The 21,523-nt window shown below is 35.0% G+C and overlaps 2 protein-coding genes across 2 annotated transcripts; one reads left to right on the top strand and one right to left on the bottom strand.

Moving 5' to 3' along the window:
• Window positions 1–2,593: 2,593 nt before the first annotated feature.
• Window positions 2,594–4,651, top strand: LOC117333889. Its single transcript, XM_033893306.1, has one exon. The coding sequence runs from the start codon at window positions 2,594–2,596 to the stop codon at window positions 4,649–4,651; it is 2,058 nt and encodes a 685-aa protein (XP_033749197.1).
• A 5,120-nt stretch (window positions 4,652–9,771) lies between these two features.
• Window positions 9,772–18,522, bottom strand: LOC117335029 (tyramine beta-hydroxylase-like). Its single transcript, XM_033894926.1, has 10 exons — window positions 18,399–18,522; window positions 18,233–18,313; window positions 17,420–17,667; window positions 16,760–16,889; window positions 16,248–16,343; window positions 15,066–15,245; window positions 13,266–13,435; window positions 12,396–12,639; window positions 10,687–10,783; window positions 9,772–10,236 (listed from the first exon to the last, which is right to left on the bottom strand). The coding sequence occupies exons 3-10, from the start codon at window positions 17,630–17,632 to the stop codon at window positions 9,963–9,965; spliced, it is 1,404 nt and encodes a 467-aa protein (XP_033750817.1). The 5' UTR covers window positions 17,633–17,667; window positions 18,233–18,313; window positions 18,399–18,522; the 3' UTR covers window positions 9,772–9,962.
• Between the last annotated feature and the right edge of the window lie 3,001 nt (window positions 18,523–21,523).

Here is a 21,523-nt window from a genome sequence, read left to right as displayed (position 1 = left end):
CAGCAAATGGGAAAAATACACAAAATAGCTATTTAAAAAACATACAATTTATTTCGTTAAAATTCATGCAATAAAATACATTCATTCTTTTGCATACAGCAAGGCATATTCAACTAGCTGTTGTCACTTGCTGCTCTCTCTAATGGACAGACACATAACATTAATTTTATAAATATAAGACCCGTTATATATCTATAACGCTAGGGCAAACTGGTAAAATATTTGAAAAAAACCCCGAAATAATAAACTACAAAATGTCATTGACTATAAAATGTATGAATCAAATTTCACCAGAACCTGTTTAAGACCCTCTATCAAAGAAATCTTAGAACAATGTCCATGTCACATAGATACCTCCCCTTCACTTCTCACTCCACAAAAGCCCATGAATATCCACCCCTACCCTTCATTTCATGTAATATAACAGCCAGGTATACAGTCTATGTAATATCTTACCCGTCAGGCGTGAAGGAGTTACCACGTGATTTGAACTTTTTAAACTTACGTTTGGCTTTATTCCCTACTGGTACTCCCCCAAGTTTCATTGTGTAGGTGTTTTTTTTATCCGCGTGTATACCTGGTACTTGTATACATTGCATGTGTAGCTGGTGATAGGAAAATCATGACAATGGTGTGTCGAGTGCGGCAATACTTCATTTTCTCGCTTACCTGTACATGTATATAGGAACATTTTATCTACACAATAACGGCGATGTACTAATTAGTCATCTACTCAATGTACCAGTCATCTCCACAATATGTACCTGTGCAATGTATGATGTCTAAACGTCGGTAATAATGGGGACAATATAATGATTATTATATTATTTGTTTGACATAATTGATTTTAATAAGATCTGTAGCTGTCTCTCCAGAGCTGTAGTGATATCTTCTATTCTATCTATGCATTTCACCACAAAATAAAAGTGATATTAATGATGAAATAATAATCACACCAAAATGCATATTTAAAGACTAATCCATTGGTATAGCTCTAATTCATACAACCAAATATTGAATGAAAATATATATGTATATGATAATATATAGAGGATATTGAATGGTTTTACGTTGAATACAACATATATTTCACGAGTATGACAAAATATCGATCTTTACTTGAGTGCAAAGCACGTGTGAAAAATATCGGTATATATATATGTTGCATTGAACGAACACCTTTCAATTTTCTTTTTATTGCAGTTATGCTAAAAAACAAATAAAGACACTGAAATGTTGATAGCGTCAAAAAGGGAATCAGTAACAGAATTCATGACGTCGTCTCTTTGTGACGTTACTTCACGTCAACTTGATGACGGAATTTATGCGTTTTCCGCTACATCAAAAGCTAACGCCAAGTAAGTAATTATATCAGAAACTAGTCTGAATATTTCAGAAATACAGCGAAATTACTTTTCTATCCATTCGATTGGCAAAATAGAAAATTTCAATGAGGTGAATACAAAGGTTCGCTCTGATTGGTCAAAAACATAAAACTTATTTTCACTGCAAAATATGATATTCTTAATTCTCATCGATGCAGTGAAAATCAGTTCGATAAATCAGTCATGTTACAAAACTTCTATAAACAACGGCAACATAAAGACATACACATTTATTATAAGCACCTGGTAGAGTACTTGGTCTCTTATCTCTAGTCGATCCAGGTTTCAGGGAAGGCGCCCAATCTAGGTAACTTTGATCGTATCCATCTGACGTGTTTTTCTGAAGAATTAAAAGAAAAACAACCAGATGTTTTTTAAAAAGATGTGCTTTGAGAAACGAATATTTGAGTTTTGGGCTCGTGTTTATAATATGCGACTAGCTGAAATTTTGACTACCAATATATCTTTTAGTATTGGAATTTATCAAAATAATATTGTTCATGCCTCGGCTGAAAATAATCTTACAATAAGTACTGAAACAGGATATGCCTACTCAGAACATAGGAACATATCTAAAAATAGTCAGGACAACCTATATATGAGCTCAGGCTACTTCATTGGAAATTGAAAGATTACTCTTCAGTATTTAGTTACACATTTCAAATCTTTACAGGGCCGATTTTCGAATTTTCGAATTAAAAGCTTCAAATATCTGCGATTCTTGTCAAGCAGTAGGCAGACTTAAAGTTAATTTATTATGATCACTACAGCACATATACCATGTATTAAGGGGGAGTGGTCTGTATAGTAATTACAAGACAGACCCCTCCCCATTAAAGATTGCTTTGGTACTGGTGCCGTTGCTATGCACTATACTGTAATGCCCGTTCCCTTCTATACGTCCCAATTTATATAACGTTACCGAAATTTGATTATTATTTATTAAATGTACGAGCGAAAAAAGAGAGATAAGTTTGTCACAGGCCTGTTTGTTCACCAATGTGGGTCATTGAAGATGCACCACAATAGTGCACATTGTCCTGTGTCCCGTATGACGATTGTGTCAGCGTTTGTATACAGTCACTAACAACATTTCAAACGAATAATAAAATAGGTCCGCTAAATAGATTTCTTATGATTACTGGATTTTCATATGAAATATTCATTTTTCATATATTTTAACAGATAAATAAACCCGGAAGAAAACCATGATGAGCTCTGAGGAGAATGAGCGGATGTCACTACTCCTATCTACATACATGGAGAGAGCTTACACTAGTACAGAGGAGACTGTTAACATCTGCAGGAGAGCGATAGTCTTAAGTGAACTTTTGGTAAAAGATGATTTAACTGAACTTTTTTACGCTGGAAGTTTTGGAGAAGGATGTTTTCTAAATGACTCAGACCTGGACAGAATGTCTGTAATGAAGAACACAGTAGTTATGTACCCTGATCAGTGTAATCATATTCCTCAACACCTGGCACACAAAACTATTCTGTGCATTCGAGAGGCAGACTGCCGTCCTGGCTATGTCAAATTAGAGCTAGTTCAGATACAGAATCCAGTATACGAACACTTTTTAAAATCAATAGTTGAAATTGGCAATTCATTACTTATTTCTAGTGATATCTTCAGAGAGGAATGTGGCATTAGCCTAGCTACTATTGCAGATCTAAACTATGAATCAAATGGACCCAGTAGTACATGTTGCCTTAGAGGAGCAATGGGATCGGACATAGTTAATAGTTTTCAGTGTAAGAATTGGCCAAAGGAGGCAAATGAATGGATTTCACGAACACGTCTGTATGGATGGCCACACCAAACTTTGATAGACAAGATAGTAAATAGTGGATGCCATCTTGTCCCAGTTGGAGATAAATGTTCAAACGATACACGTTTACAATGGAGAATTTCATTTGTAGTAGCAGAAAGATCTTTAGTTCACTCTTTTAGCCACATCCAAGTCAAAGTATACGTGCTGCTGAAATATTTTTTAAGACAAATTAAGGAGACATTCAAAAAAGCAATTGGAGATGACGATATCTTGTGCTCCTACTTCCTAAAAACAATAATGTTTCATGCAATAGAGAATTCTAGCCAAATGTTCTGGCAAGACAAAAACCTTTTCTACTGTTTTTGGTTTTGCTTCAACATTCTGATTTCGTGGGTCAGGGCCGGATTTTGTCCCAATTACTTCATCCCAGTCAACAACCTGTTCCAGAGGAAAATACATGGAGAGCATCAACAAATACTGCTTGGTATTTTGAACAACTACTCCCAGATGAAATGGATGTGCCTCTCAGTAGGAAACTTCTACAAGCCTTCAATTTGGAAGAGGCTGCGTGACATTTCCATACAGGCTACGCTCCAACGTCCAAAAACTTTACAAAGACATATTATGGACCAGGACTCGACATTTCTTTCTGTTTTATCTGTTTTGACAGCATGTTACAGAGTCAGGATCAGTGCAAAGGCATTACACTTATATATATCACTGTCAAATTTTGGAGATGTTTACACATATGTCCATTTAATGGACAGTCTTAAATGTCTTGCATTGGAACAAATCTCCAAAGACTTGTGTGCAAATGAGGCTGCTCCAGGTAACAAGGCCAAGTACCAGAGTATGAGGAAATGTAAGTACTGGATGACTCCCATGGCTTCATTGGGCACAGAAGTTTTATATTTGGCAACATTCCATTTTCTGACTGGAAATTTCAGCAAGTGCCTGGAGCTGAGTAGACAAGTACTAGAACTAGCATCATACTTCAGATATGACCATGAACTTGACTCAAGACTTTGCTCATTGTACCGACACCTGTATCGCACTGACTGCACATTGGAGAGGTTCCAGAAGACGTACACTAACTACATTGTGTTTCACCGTTGGTATATGCATCTTCCTTTTTTCTGTTTAGAGCTACAAAAGGAAGACAGGGTCATATTCATCCCACCTCTACCATATACCCTGTTCCTGATCTTCCAGTGTTGTCATAAGTATGGAGACACCAGAGGGCGAGATGAAGCATTGGACCAGCTGAAACAGGTCCAGAAACACAAGGAACAAGGGCGGCACAGGTACTGGATGGTTCCCACACTCCTGGGGATCTGTTATCAAACACTTGGGAATTATTCCAAAGCCATCGCGGCTTACTGGGAGTCAGCAAAATCAAAGACTGATTTTCAGGAGTGGAACACTGGCATTGACAGAATAGCAATAGTGTTACTCTGTATGCATGTCTCACAGAGGCCTGGCAAAGGATAGATGTTATGTAGCTATATGTGTATGTCTCACAGAGGTCTGACAAAGGATAGCTTTTATGTATCTATGTGTGTATGTCTCACAGAGGTCTGACAAAGGATAGCTTTTATGTATCTATGTATGTATGTCTGACAGAGGTTTGACAATGGATAGATGTGATGTAGCTATATCTGTATGTCTCACAGAGGTGTGACAGTGATAAACTCACATTGGTGTATCCACATCTGTATGTCTCAGAATTCTGACAAAGAGGAGAGTTCCCTGATATTTCATACTGTCTCCTAATAAACATTTATATGATGGCTATCATATTTGAATCTCCAGATATTGCATAGCCTCTCTTCCGGATACATTTATGATGGCTGTCACATTTGAATCCTCCGATATGTCAGTCTCTCCTCGTATTCGTTTATGAAGGCTATCATATGAATATCCCCGACATATTCATACCTGGTTCATGGGATTATATTGTATAACATAATTGATTTCTTGGAAAAATTGCATTGATAAAGTTTTTTTTATCAAATGATAGTAAAGTAAAGTACTTTCAGTTTTATATCTAAAACATATAGATGTATGTGTGTTATATGTCCTGTTGTCATTGACTATTATTCAACCATAATGGGTTTATGTAAGTGTATGAGTTTGAAAACTGAAGTTAATTGACATTGATTAATTCATTGATAATGATCACAAATGATATTATCAAATATTTCAAAAAATGCAATTCTTATTTATAAATCTTAAAGTGTATATACAGATTCACCTAAGATAAGGAATATCAAAATAAACACATGTAATAAGAATTGCTGGAAATATAAAATCAATGAAATCGATAAATGTCTACAAGGTACATGTATATATGATGTACGCGTGGCAGCAACAAGTTTTAGATAATTCAGGTAAAACAAATTCAACAAATATACTTTTAGAGGACAAAAAAAATCTTTGTACAGGTAAATCTTCTACCTTCGTGCATATGACATGTGGACATGTATACCTGGATCTATACCAGGTTAGTGGCTATAAATAGACACAGAACTGCCTCTAGATTAGTTATTTAACAATACCTGACCAGGTGTAACCAGTCACCGTGACGCATGTAGATACGCATGCTATCGTTATTGTAAACTAGCTTTTTAGGTATGACAGAGGATAGCTTTTGTGTATCCGTGAATATATGTTTCAGAGATAGATGGACATCGCCCTTGTCTTTCTGCTAATGGAGTAATCTCAATTCTACAGATTGACTGCTAGAGCTAGGGATCACCAGGAAGGAGATGTCGGTTCCTTTTAGGCAGTTTATTTTTTATTTTCAACCGACATCTCAAAGTTTCACTCAGATTATCATTCATTTCAAAATACAGAATACTGATATACTTTTTATGGCAATGCAATCTATCATTACACTTGAAAAAAAAATAGATTGATCAAGTGGAGATTATGTTTTGAAGTGACCTTTTGTCCTTTGTCTTTAGACCTTAATTCACTCCCTGCAAAATCACAGTAACTGTTCGTTAATTTAAATGTTTAATTTCTGTACGGATACCACACAGCATTCGTGTACTTAAGATATATTCTGACTAGTGTGTTGTTTACCTGGTAGTAACATAAAATTGTATTCATTGAAGCAGCAAAACGTTTCCCTTATAATATCTTTGATAATATTTTATATTTTCGTTTGCCATTATGAATGTCAATATGCAACAATTTCTATTTTTGTGAAGAAATTTAGCCTCCATTATATGAAAAGAATGTAACATTGATCATCATTGCATTATTGAATGTTGTGCAATATTCTTGAGTTACCGCCCTTGAATCACTCAAGGATAGTGCAGCTAGGAGCCCTGGATGAATAACACAAATCAAATCTTTCAAATCACTTAAGAGTTGAGTACTATACTACTCGCCATATACTTTCGTTATGGTTACCATATTTGTAAATTTATTTCCCTCTAGTATTTTATAGTCTTTCCAGATACTTTTATGATGTCTTTCTTATTTTTCCTATTTATCACCCCCCTCCCCCCCTTGATATTTCAGCTCTACCACCGATTACTTTTAAGATAGCTGCTAACCCTGTTGATGTCGTGTAAGATATACATATACAGTATTTCTCTTTGTTAAATAAGTCAAATTTGTTAGAAAATGTATCTATTTACTTACAAATGTTCTATTTTCCCCTTTGATTTGTCTACTTTGTAGCATTGATTATGATTGAAAAAAAGCATTACTTTCGAATAAAATTTCAGTTTTTTATATAAAATATGTTTAAAGATTATAGATGTTTGTGTGGTATACATCTCATTAGCATTCAATTACACTGTAATAAATTTCAAAATAAAAATAAATCTTATAGTATCAACTTTGTACAATGTCTACAACATTAACCAATGTACATATACATGTAATTGATGCATAAATCATATCTTATTTACTAATGTTTAAAATATTAATCTTTGATACAGATATTTGTCAGATTCACATTAAAACACGTTTGCATCTAATTACTGTAGTATATTTATATTTACACTGCAGCCCCACTATATAACTTTACCAAGCTCACTTGGAAGTTATGAGTCCATAACGTCCAAAGCTTTATTATGACGTCATTAATATAGTGACGTCATAATTGTCACGTTGGCGATAACGAAAGATGGCTGTTGAAAAGACTGTTCCGTCTTTGACGATAATAATTTGTTCATTCATCGTCGGAGCGAAATTCCTGGATATAGTCTTTAAAAATCTTTGTCAAATGTAAATATAAGTATTGAACTGCTTTTAGTTGGAAGTTATGGGCTGATGAATACCAACTTGACAAAGGCAAATTCAACATTTAGCGCTAGCGCGCTTCATTCAATTTGCCTTTGTCCAGTTGACATTCATCAGCCCACAACTTCCAACTGAAAGCAGTTCAATGCTTAAATGTGTACACAAATACACCAGTGTCTATTTATAGACACGAACCTCTCACATATATACTCATGGCCAGCTATGTGATGGATAATGTGACAAGGCATGACCAGGTGCAATCAGTTACCAAGACACCTGCACAGGTACCCATGGAATAACTAAGGTCATCTGCCTTACTGCCAACTTATATACCCCATTAAATTTTGGAATCAGAATATAAGTCAAGTATGGACACGAATACTATAGAAGGGATACTTTTATAATATACTTTTATAAAAGGCAAAACAGTATCCGGATAATATTTTAATAGGAGATCCAAACATGATATGACAGCGTCCACGTGACCTAAGGTGAAGATATACGAGGTAAGTGGTTCGACGCTCCCTACCGTGTCGATTTATGTTTTTGAGAAGCTGAGAAACGACCCAGTCTGTACTGTCGTAGTTGTGTTTTTGGGCAAGACACTGTACCGAAATTGCTCTGGAGTATGCGACGAGCCTCCTGTATGTTGTTCAATGAGGTAGTTGCCAACCAGAGAAGACACCGCCTTAAAATGACCCTTGCTGTTCACTGATGATTAACGCAGCAGATAAACAAACAACCTTTTGAAGGGGAATTATACTGTCCGATACCTACATATTATAAAATAGGGGTACATGTATGAGGATGTCTTATATCAGTGTCTCCGGATCCTCATGCAAGTGTGAATGTTCTACAAAAAGAACTAATGACAGTCCCAGTAGTGATCTTTGATATACTGCATACTTACCTTTGTCCAAATGGAAAACATTGTATTTAACTTTCAGATTCAGTCCGGATTCCTGAACAGGGCATCAGTTTATGATTTCGTATTTATCACTCAATGACATTGCCACTTTCGATCTTACAAGAGCAAGTTGTTCATCTTTGCAATAAAGCAATGTACTGTTATTATGGATTATCGTAAAATTTTAAAGCTATTTTGTTTAATCAGTTGATACGGTTTGGAAGACAAAATGTACCATTTTGAAGCCAAAATATTCCATACCTAAATATCAATTTGAATTTGAAAGGTTTTCTCACCAAACCCAAGAAACGTTCAGAAAAGGTGTATTTTTTACGAAACTGTATTATTCTCTATGTTTTAGAGGAAACATATTCAGTTTTGGTATCATAATAAAATAGCAATGGATTCAACATGAAATATTGTATGGTGCATTGTGCTATGTAACAGACTAACAAGCATGTACAATCCGTTTGTAATAAATAAATTGTGTAAATAAGTGTAATTCTCAATAAATTCAAATTCTACCATGGTTGTTGGTTTTTGTATACTTTGTTTTGAAATAGACTGTTCCAAAATTTTATTAAGGTAAACTTAGGTTCTGTGTTTTCTGATTGACTCACATGATAATTGAACATTAGCTTGTTATCGACTGTTGCAGCTATAAACTATTCTAATCTTGGTTTGAAGGTTACGATATTATGATGTTTGTACTTTAGTACTTAGTGTCCTTTCCCAGTCTGATATCCACTACTTGACAGTTTGGAATACTATACTTACTATAGTTTACTATAGCTTTGAGGTTAGCTTTGAATAGTTTTAGCAAATTTAAAGCATTTAACTACACTGTTCCTTATTACATTTCAATGAAAATAAAACGTTGTTCTCTTCTTTTCCATCCCCCCTTAAACAGAGACAAAGACAAAAAAAAAAAAAACCATTGTCGACCACCAGATTACGGTATTAAGGGAACAAAGCTATAACGAACAGCTTGATAAAATTGCTAATAGCATTGATATGGCGCTGGATAAGGTAATGTTGTTTAAAAGTCAGAGATGAAATAAGATTGTGTTAATGAAATCCTAGTGTAGATTTTAAGAAAAGGTGATTCTTATATAGAATATTCGCTATTTTCATTCACGTAAGATTACTGATACTTGTGCGTAAGAAATTAAGTCCATACCAATTCCATAAGAATCCAAAATCAACCGTTTGAAAGAGAACAATCCATTTGCTTTACGCAGATGACTAGTTGCAATGACGGAAAGTCCGTAGGATATTCAAAGGCTTTTTTTGAATATCGTCATTGCAAAGACTTCAAATATAATGAGGAGTATTCATTTCAGAGACCACCTCCGGCAAAATACAAGTTACAATTTTTGTTATTTAGGTTCATAACCAATGTACCTTTAGCTATGTAGAGCTGTTCTAAGAATTACAACAGAAGTAGACTAATAAAAAGATTTTAATTTAAGACGGAATGGCAAAACAGATAATTCAGATGTGAAGGTTTTATAATTGAAATATTGATGATAATATGCTCTTCATCACTGACATTTTAATTCAAAACATGCACCACGAGAAAACGTATCACAAGGGTATAGTAAATTTAAAGGAACATATTACAGTAAAATCAATTCAGTGTACATCCCGTTTTTCCTTGACTGATCTGTGATTGAAGCGTTTATCTATAATGGCAGAAAGTTCGCTGATGTAACATGACGGGAACCCTCTGTATGACGTGCACTCAAAATCCCAGAGGGCTTCTTTTGGGTAGTAGATCACATAACTGTTGCACATTTCGTCTGAGGCGCCATCCCCTTGATGGGTTATGGTGCGTTTGCCAGAGGAATCGAACGTACATTTGGTTTTCAGCTCATCTCCAGGCTTGATTTCAATTGGCGGATCGAATCTAAAATATATTAATCGAAAATAGTTATTATCGTGACAAGTTCAATTGTACACTATCAACTAGGTTTCTATGTGTTTTATTTTTCTGTCTCGATTCGGAGCACCACAGAGGCAAACATGATATACATGTAAACTGGGGTGTTCTGGTTAACGTTTTACAAGCACAAAATCTACATCAAACCTTGTTTTTTCACTTTCTATATGAGCAACCTGACTTGATAATTAACAGTATAAACAGTGCTATAAGCGTAAAAGTTTGATTTTCCTTCCCTGTCTGCTACACTCCTGCTTACCACTAGAGCGGTGTCGTTTACATGTCGCAGCTGATAAGATATTTGAAGATTCTTTTGGATACTTGTACAGTTGCATTCATGAGTACAGATATATCACAAACAACAACGATATCAGTAATAATTGCTTGCCCTCTCATATTCATTTCCTATTTACTTACACATGGACGACTGGATTGGCGTAGCTGTAATGGGGATCGTGCGTCAGAAAGCGTTCTTCATCGCCAGACGGCTTATGAGACAATGTCATAGCTTTACCTTCAAACACAAAAAATAATAAACATTAAATATATGACTAGATGATGCACTATTTGTTAATGAAATCCATGAACATACCAGATAAAAGTTTACATTAGCAATACTCGAGTTTTATGAAACATGCAATTAGACATAATTCATTTCTATACATATATCTTAAGCGACAATTTGTTGACCTTACATTTCTGACATGTTACAATAACATTGATATGGTTTGGACCTCCGTGAAAATGATTACTTATTCCATTACTTATTCGATTTATCTTTACTAATTAACACTTTAGATGGTTCAAAATTAATTAATAAGCATTCCCAATGCATATTCCACCATTCCATTCCTTATCCATACATTATTACTTGTTCCATTCCCCCATTACTTATTCGATTCTCTCATTACTATTCGATTTTCTCATTACTTATTCGATTTCTCTTTACTAATTAGCACTTTAGATGGTTCAAAACTAATTAATAAGCATTCCCAATGCACATTCCATCATTCCATTCCTTATCCATACGTTATTACTTGTTCAATTCTGAACTCGCTTTAAACGGCTAAAAACACAAAAGAAAACATTTCATATAATTACACCTGACTGTTGTTTTTTTATTCAATTATTTATTTTACTTAAAAAATAACTCATTTGTCATGCATTTCACGTTATACGCACTGATGGAACGGCCGGAAGACTGGTGGAAAAGCATATCAGCAGATTCCAATTTGGCGGGAAAGGATGTGAGCTATATGAAGTTAACAAAATGTAGTTCCACAACCGAATCATCTTTTTATTCCATTTCCGTGAGATATTTTAAACAGTAACACCTTCAATTCACGTATTATTTTGACTTGAATCATAGTTTATAGAAATTAATTCATAAAACGTTAAAAAATAGAATAAAACGCAATCGCAGAATTACACATATATTGCACAAGCGTACAAACTGTATACCTACGCGACAGACTGAAGTTTACCGAAGTGCCAACGTCAAATTCATTGGTAAGGCAAATCAATAATACACAAAAAATGTAAATATTACGTCATATTTAGATATGTAATTTACATTCGATCACATGTCCGATGTTACGAAGAAAATCATGACAACCTAGGTATTATTACGCTAATATAGGATAGATATATATAATCCGTTAACAGGATTTTTAAAACGACAAATGTATTAACACCTTTCAATACAAATTAACATTAGATATAGGGAAATCAAATGTACCATGTAGCTGTTTCGCTCATTTTTTTTTTATTCGTCAGTGATGCCAGGGGCCTAAAGGGGGTAAGTAACAGGTGACGAGAAGAACTCAAAATTGGTTGAACTTAATATCAAAACCTGAATGGTGAGATTCAACTGCGCCATAACTACAGATTGATCAATGCTGAATTTCAAAAGAAAGTCAAGCGCATATTAAGCTAAGTTCATTGTGGAATAGGCACAAGATATTCAATCACCTACTAGAGTTTAAAACAAATATACAATACATGTCTATGTTTTCCTCCAAATATCTACAAATATACACCTGAAAATCACACAGAAGATACGCATAACTCCGTCATACGATCATAGATCAGGCTACTCTTGAGTCATATATACCATGTGTACTCACCCAACTCGTGCATGTGATTATATCCTGCGACGACGAAGATAGAACTGCTCATGATTTTGGTTGAACAATCGGAAGTACATTTAGAATTTACAACATATTTAGATTTTCCTGGAGGGATGCTGAAATCATTATCGCCTGTCAAAAGGTTCCCAAGATTGTAAGGCCTTAATACAGGTGTATAATACAGGATCATTCCAGAACTGTCTGTGTAGTCATCTCTCAATCCTGGGTTACTCCAGTGAACCTTTATAAATAAGATATAATAAATTGTATAGAAGTAGAACACAGATCAATTTTACTAATCCATTAATATGCCATATTTGCAATGTCTTTAAGATGCAGAGAGACAGTCATACATAATTGGTATGATAAATTCGGTAAGCATAGAGCTTTGCTGCAACCTCTGTGAAGGTTGATGTATATAGGAAATTTTTTACAAATTTGCACAAAACAGGTCCTGTAGTATGAACAAATGTTTGTCACTGCATGCTTTTTTTTTTAAATCATCATTAATTTAGATACTTTGTGGTAAGATGTAGCAGTGGACAAATATGAGTGACAAAACAAACCTGGATATAACCATAACGTTATGCTCACAAGTGTTTATAGTAAACAATAAGGGTAATTTGTTTGACCAGATTTGACTTTATATACGTATAAACACTGATTTCGTTTTTACATTAAAATGTAAATGAATAATGTTACACACATATGGCATAAAGGGGGGAATTTTAAACTTATTAGTTACTGTTAAGAACTCTGATAAAATACGATATTGTGTTTTATGTCTACATTCTATACTGTTTTTATACGGCGTTTAATTTTATGATAATCTAACCAAAAAAGCAAAACGATATAAAAATAAATTACCTCCATAGTCGCATACTTGTAACCACCAACTCCTATCCTGAACCCAGCCTTCTCATTGTGACACAGACCAGCTAAGCCAATGGTCCATAGAGCTATCTGTTCTTTACATTCATGTTCTCCCATAGACCCCAGACAATCATATGTAGTATTCAATGGATGAACAAAACTAGCTACAAGGAAATGTATTCAAATTTTCGTTTTAATTTCATAGAAGTTTTTCGTCATCCCTTTATAAACTAACAAATATGTATTTGCGTTGTAAATATAAAACAAACAACAACAAAAAATAAAAAAGATACATGGTTCGCTTTACATGATTCGAATAGGATAATGGTGCCATACTACAATCTATACAATTATACAACTCATATAGAATATGTCATGTACAGTGGAACTTCGTTAACTCGAAGTCGTCGGGACCACGAGAAAACTTCGAGTTATCCGAGTGTTCGAATTAAGCGAGTTGTCATTTTTGGTGCAAAGTTTGGTCAATATTTGTCAACATTACATAATCATTATAACTCCGCTCTGTCACTCATCAGTTCAGAGTAAAGACTGGTCAATACATGTAAATGTATAAGTAATATTTCGTTCTGTCACTTGTAGTTTGGTGTAGTTTTGCCGATATACAGTCTCGATAAAGTTTCTTTCACTTAGCCACTTCAATAACGATATGGTGTTCATGTCATGTTTGCAAAAGGAATAACGATAAAATGGAATTCAACCGAGTAACAATTTATTAATGTTATATCAAATCAACATTTAAATTTAACACAGATTGTATGTAAAACGTAACAGAACCATTACCTTATATTGGACATATAAAATAGTGTTTGATAGTCCACCTTACGTTTTACCGACAACCACGCCATTTCCATGTGTATTAGCAAAGGAAGTTGGTACTGCGCATGTGCGTATAAAATGTTACTGTAACTGAGTTGTCGTTTTATCCGATTTAATAGACCGCACTGACCGCTACAGTTGTACTCTGAACACCTCGGCAGTAATTACGCTATTGTTTCAGCAGTTGACAGATTTAATAGGCATCGATGACTGTTTCATTTCTACACCTGTAAAAACATCAACCGAGTAGATCTACCGGTGTGTCAGAGATTAGTTCCGCTTGAGCGAGCGGGTAGATGAGTTGTTGACTACCGTGTGTACTATTATCGGCGACCGCCTTAGGAAATTACCTGATGTAAGTAAAACAGTACCGTTTATCACCGACAGTTGTTGTTATAAGATTCTACCGACAATTTCTTTCATAATTTATGAAACACGTATAATCGCGTATAATAATCGGTAGAATTGTAGTGCCGATACAAACGGAATTTCGATGTTGAAAAAATGTCGGCGTTTACCACCGATCGTTGGGAAACAGAAATGATACTTCGAGTTATTCGATCATTTTAAGCAGGATTTTTATTGTTGGGACCAAATTTTCACTTCGTATTATCCGAGTTTTTCGAGTTTTCCGAATTCGATTTTTCTGAGTTTTTTTTACTATGATAAATAGAGAATTTGTCAGGGACTGACGAAGTACTTCGAGTTAAGAGGGGTATTCGAGTTTTCCGAGTTCGAGTTAACGAAGTTCCACTGTATATATACTGTGAAATGTAAAGGATTTTATTTTGGAGTTAAGCACTAAGAATCCTTTTATTCACTTATACATATCTACTATGTCCTAACGTCATGGTAATTAAAGATAATACAGTAATATATCCTAATATGCATGTATAATGCGACATTTATCTGTGAATTAATCCATTTACAATAACAATAACATTGGATCTTGTATACCTTGATTAGGGCATCCGAAGATTACGATGTGATGCATGACGTGATGATTATCTATGACACCTTTATCAGCAATCACGTGGTAGTCTTTGTCTGCAGGAAACGCAAAGTTCATGCACGTGTAGGTTGTGTCTGTAGCAGGAACCTGTGTCAGTGGTAGCCTTATCTCAAAAGGTATCACATCTAAAACATGAGAGTACTGATATTTAAAAGAAATCCTAACTATGACTTAAAATCAAATAAACGTTATCAAAATATTAATAAAAGATAGATAAACATGGAATCATATGGCACTAAACTAAATTCAAAATTATGTAACGTCCTCAAACTGAGAACCGAGGCAGTAACTGTGATAAAACAGTACAGTCAGTGGTCGACTTCTGCCACGGAAATCGCGATATTGTGAGGAAGTCATTGAATACAGAACCAAATGCAGCTGGGTAAAACGGGAATATTGGTATCTAGTAATGAGAAAAACTCATAGGAGGCCTTTTAATATGCATTCCATTGCATTTATTATTATTCTTCAATATCGCTTTATGAAAACGAGCCCCGATTACACCATATTTATTTGCTTGATTATATTTTGTGTATATTTTGTACCATTTTTTGAGGTTGCAAATGGTAGCCACAGCTGGAAATCATTTCAGTCCCTGAGATTTATCGCAACCTGCTTGTCACATTTGATCTAATTTAAACAGAATTCAAATGTTCGCTACATTATTTTAAAACCCAATATCAAATATGATCTTTATCCAATTAGTACACATCCCGATCCAGATTAAGATATTTCTGTTGACCTATTTCGAGTTTTTAAGTCGCATCCTATGATGAACACTTTGTGTCCTATGCATCACTAAAGAGTCATCGAAGGAAGAGACGGCTTTAAGATGTAGTTTTAATCATTTTTTCTCTACTTATCTAGCTCTCAACTTGTTTATTTCTGCAAATCAGGAAAAATATATATGGAGATGAACATACGGCGCATTGTAATCATAACAGGGGCCAGTTTCATCAAAATTCGTTAATTTAAAGAAATTCTTTAATTTAAAATTCCACATCGGAAAGCATTACAGTACATAATTAAAGGAGCAATTTAGCTAAAATACCTCCCTTGAGTTCTGTAATGCATACCAATTGATGCGATCTAAGTTATCGAAAGAAATCTCCATCTGTTTAACTTACCTGGACTATTGATAGCGTCACACTGGAGTTGTCTTTTGCATTTATACCCCGAGTTCGTCTTTAAACATTGCGAATTATCCAATGGTTCACAAATCCCTGTAAATGAATACCAAAAGACATCATGTTGCATGAGAATAAGATTATACTATTCAAATGTCCTTATATCTAATATATATCCCACTTAAAAGAAAAAAAAACTTCTAAGTATTACTTTGATTTCTGAACAAATTCATAATATATATATAGCATCGGGAAAATCTGGGGATACTTACATCGCATCTTTGCACACTGACGTGATTTTGTGATAGGACTTTTGTGTCAATTACGACATACAGTTCAAAATCAAAATGGAAAAGGTCACAAAATCTATTTATAGATCAGAGACTACAATAAAACAGCTTGTCGATTACCAATGATTTAGTCAACTGGAAACACTTCAAACGAAAATATCAAGTATTTATCTTAAAATGTTTATTGGTTTTAATTATCTCCACTAGCAACAGGATACCTACCCGGATGCCCAGTGGGAGAGCCGGTTGGAGTGGAACCCGTGGTCCACACACAGCCGGGATCACCAAGCTCCACTCCATTAGATCTTCCATCGCCATCTGAGTCCTTTAGACACAAGGTACTGTTCCATTTCTAGACAAATGAAGAAAAAAACTAAACAAGTTTTCAGGTTACACTACAGAAAAAGGAATTACATTCAATAAAATTAGACAAATGGATATCACGGTGATTAGTTCTGTCAGCCAAATTACGATCTGTTATCTGTATGTATTACCTACGCACATGTATATAACTTAACATGCACCAAACTTTATATAACTGTGTTATTAATTAAGCCCCCGTTATTGTGATTACTCCGTTCCGTCTTCTTCTTCTTCTGGACGATTTTTTTCCGACAAATTTCTCGAAAACTGTCAGACGGAACACAATGAAACTTTACACAAGGATTCATCATGGTCAACCAAGTGACCACCACGGCCTTCGATTGGCGGGGTCATTTGGGGACTTCTGTAATGGTTTTCCTTTACAATTAGTATCTATTAGATATTTGGATACTATTCAGGCATTGCAGTTGCTATTGAAATAAACATTGTGATTAACCTTTTACATTAAAGAGATCAGAAACTGTATACATAATGTATAAAGACAATAAAAATACTTGCCTTGTCGTTAAGAGCGAAGTCAACTCCAAAAGGGTTCCTCGGTCCACCTCCGCCCTTGGCCAGGTGACCTACCCCTTGCCATATGTTTACCTTATTACACGGATCACGAACATCACTTCCATTCGGGATTAGTGACTTGAAATGTGGGTAACCATGGACACACCAATTGGAGATGACCGTCATTCCCAACAAAGCCAGTAAAGCCCTTATCATGATGTGATAAGTAACGTGTTCGGGAAATATTAGTCCTGTAATTGAATTCGGTCTTTATCATTACGATTAGCAAATTCAAACATCGTTCTTTTGCAGGATTTCTAATCGTTGTCAATTGCCTGGATAACATGAGTCAAAAACTGCGAATATAAAAATACTTTTATCTTAATAAAACGCATTATCCTAGATACACTGAGAAAGTATGCATAATTATCTTAAATGTTAGTGCGGCGTTTTCAATATCGATTAACTTAACAATCCGCTCTTAGGTAAGTGTTCTCAATTTACGACAGTTGACATTTTCTAGTCACAGTAGCGTGTATTCATTTTTAGATTTAAAAGGAAATTTAAGTAAAATTATTCACCTGTATCGTGTCATAGTACATTGATTCTAGTGATTATCAATAATACGTCAATCTGACTTAAAAACATACCCCCTCGTCTCTCAGTAATGGGTACTAAACATGCTATCAAACGTGGATTGGGTGATATAGGTATCATTACCTTTCAATGGCAAAAGTTTATACAGTTACAGCGACACATTTATTAGATCGCCATTTTTATTAACTTGTATATATGATACAAATATTGTTTACTTACTGTGTATGGTGAAATGAACATCCTGATTAAGTCATGTGGAGTTCCTTCCGTGATCTTTGTCTTCCAAGGTACCGGTGTAACCTGAAAACGTTTACGTGAATACCAGGCATTATTAACGATCGAAATAATACATTCACAATTATTGTTCCAAAAATTCATTACTTACTTATAGCAATCGGTTTAAAGTACGTAAATACAGCCTGTCCTGCATGCTAGTCACTGAAAACACTTTCAAGAATCAGAAAATACCCAAATATATTACTGTGTCGCCATTTTAGGTAATATTAAAAAGAAATACCTATATTGACAGTAACATCAATGTACATTATCACACTTCATTGATTTCCATGAATGCGCATGTACATGTCACGCCTCAGTAACCTTTCACTGATTAATGTGTCGCTAGTAGGCGTACGTATTGTATAAAAGTTTTAACCTTTAATAAACTTTATATATTTTATCATTAACCGTGTTTCTATGTAATGCCAGTGCGTTATCACGATTATCAGTTTAACCGTCACGTACATAATTTACATGGGAACAACTAACCAATTGAAAAATAGAATTTTGAAACATCATCTGTGTATAGAAAGTTGGGTCAGGGATAAAATGTCTGGCAGCCACTCATTCGCCAGTATGTTATCAAGTAACAAAATAGATATGTAGCCTGATAGGTAACTATCCATATCAAACGTTGATATAAATTTTGTAAGTTTGATTGAATTTTTTCTTAAAAGTTCAGGTAATAATAATTAACAGGTAAACATTTCAGATTTCTGAGCATTTTTACTCCGAAATTCACACATTTTCAAAATGGCTACCCTGGAAAAAAAATTAAGCTGAAGAAACCAATTTTTTTATTACGTGTTATATGAGACCCTAAATTTTTGTTATTAACCATAATTGCCATATTGAATTCAAGAATTTTAATGATATACTCCAAATTTCATTTCATTTTTCATTTCAAAAGATTTTATTGACACAAGGACAATAGGATTGGACAGTAGGCAAAGCCTATATCACTGTGTGCGAACTCAACTGTACGGCTACCGGATGTTGCGATAGCCGAAGCGAGGCGGAAAGGTAAACGCAGAGAGCAAGATAAGTTTTAAAGCTGAAATTAGGTAGTTATATTATGTATTTTACATACCCCAGCGTTACGGTGTCTCCTGAATAAACTCTTGATATTATGTAGATTTATAAGTTAAAAATACACATGGGAAATGATACTTTTATATCAAAACTCTGCGCGAAATCAGCTATCGATGTTACGGTCGTATCAAATTTGCACATTTTACAGATAAACACGGATAATAAATAACTTTCTGACTGTGTGAGTAGAAACATATACGTCTCCTAAAATGAAAATGACATTCAGCATGATTCTGTCTTGACTACGTTTTGCAAAAAAAATCTAGGATTGTGTACGGCCTATAGCGATGTGATTGAACGGTGTGTTGTGATTTATGTATGCACCAAGATTTTTGCCTGGAAGTGTACGTACAGCGTACACAATTAAATACAACCGCGTGTCAAGAAAATGTCTGGTAGTTTCTTTGGAGGTAAACTTCCCTGACCGTACAATCTCTAGAGCAAGGCAAAAATGTCCCGAAACAGTTCTTGGTCGAATTTCGCTAGGAATGTCGTTGTGCTTTCCGTGTTGTAGCATAGAAATAGTAAAATGAACAGAATTTGAACGACGTAATACCATGGTAATGAATTAAACAACTGGTGTTTTGGATAGTTGATCTGGAAAGGGACATTCCATTTCAATAGCATACGTTTTTCCCCGTGTGGTCTTTTAATTTCATCTGTCTGTCTGGCACTGCAATCTGGACTCACAACAGCAAAGTGAGCATCTTTATAATGAATTATATCACATCCTTCTTCTACATAGGACAACGACGGAAAGAAGACGGGTAAAGCCTTTGATACCAGTGTTGCAATGGCATTGATTCCATTTGACGTTCCATACTCCATCCTTTACATTGTCTCATCCCCGGGGGCCGGTTTTTCTTTTGAGTTGAAACATTTTCATAACGTTCTTTCATCTTTTTTAAACCGTAGAATCCAAGTGCTGTTTGGTCAGTACTTCCTGTCACTTTGGCGTTCTCTCGCGTCTCTTACCAGGCATCTGTTCATTGCTTAATGAAGGACGAGTTTATGAGATCTCCGCTTCTTATTCCATTAGGTCCTGTCAAGCAAATGTAGGTCTCTTGGGATGGCAAATTGCAATATTGCCCACGTTGATACACGTGTTTCATGTCGTTGCATTCAGTGACTATACTCCCAACTAAGTCAAACGCATTTATAACCCTACTGATGGTCATATTCAATCTGTAAACATGGGTTTTGATGGCACTTATGGCATAGGTATACTTTTCTTTCAACAGTGGTGTTGCGCATGTCGTTTGTAACTTTGTCAACGTGACACAATTCCTTTGCCTTACAGTCCGCAGTTGCTCCTTTTGTGCTGAAAACTGTTCGGAAAGGTATGTCACACCCCTTGCATCAAGTGATTCCAATAAATTTGTAACTGTTTCAGTTAACATCGTTAATCTTTCCGTCGTGAAAATGTAGGTTCTGTTTCATAGCCCCATATATTTACGTCACCTTCTTTCTGATCCATTGCACCTGTGTTGATTTGTTAACCGTCGATACAGAGTTTGAATGTATTGTAATGCTCCACGTTGTTCAGTTTTGCCATTTCTATCATCTCGTGCAATATTCCTGGCTTTACATTTCTTAGCTTTTGTGACAGCTCAATATCTTCTAAACATCAATGATGTGGAACAGCAAAATTTATTTTCGCATCCTGTGAACTGGTTTCTTCCAACCTCCCATAAATCTCAGGAATTTCTCTTTGAACGATTTCAATCCTGTTCTCCAAATATGTTTCACCACGGCGGAATAGCATGAGTATTGTCATGGTAGCCTTCATCACGTTCCTGTAATGTGATAGTACAGGTGTCCCCTGTCTTCCTACTACATCTGGTACACGTTTGGAATTTTTGGTCTGAACTATAGTTCCTTTTGGGGATTGTTTTGCAGTTTTGAAATTAAGCATTTCATGTCCATGTAAAGTTTGACTGTGCTTAATTACGTCTTCAAACAGCAAACATTTGAAATCACAATAATAGCAACGGTATTCCATCGTGATCTGAAACGGTAGACAAGAAATCTCATTAGAAACATTTTTTAATATCGAATAAATTACATAAAACTCGTGGACATTGAGAGTGTGGCTCAGACTACTTATAATGCATCGATAACCATCACAATTACCCGTAC

Source organism: Pecten maximus, chromosome 9 (genome assembly GCF_902652985.1).
Source record: "Pecten maximus chromosome 9, xPecMax1.1, whole genome shotgun sequence".
NCBI lineage: Eukaryota > Metazoa > Mollusca > Bivalvia > Pectinida > Pectinidae > Pecten > Pecten maximus.
The sequence above is the reverse complement of the archived record's forward strand: the minus strand, read 5'-3'. Positions and strand labels throughout refer to the sequence as shown.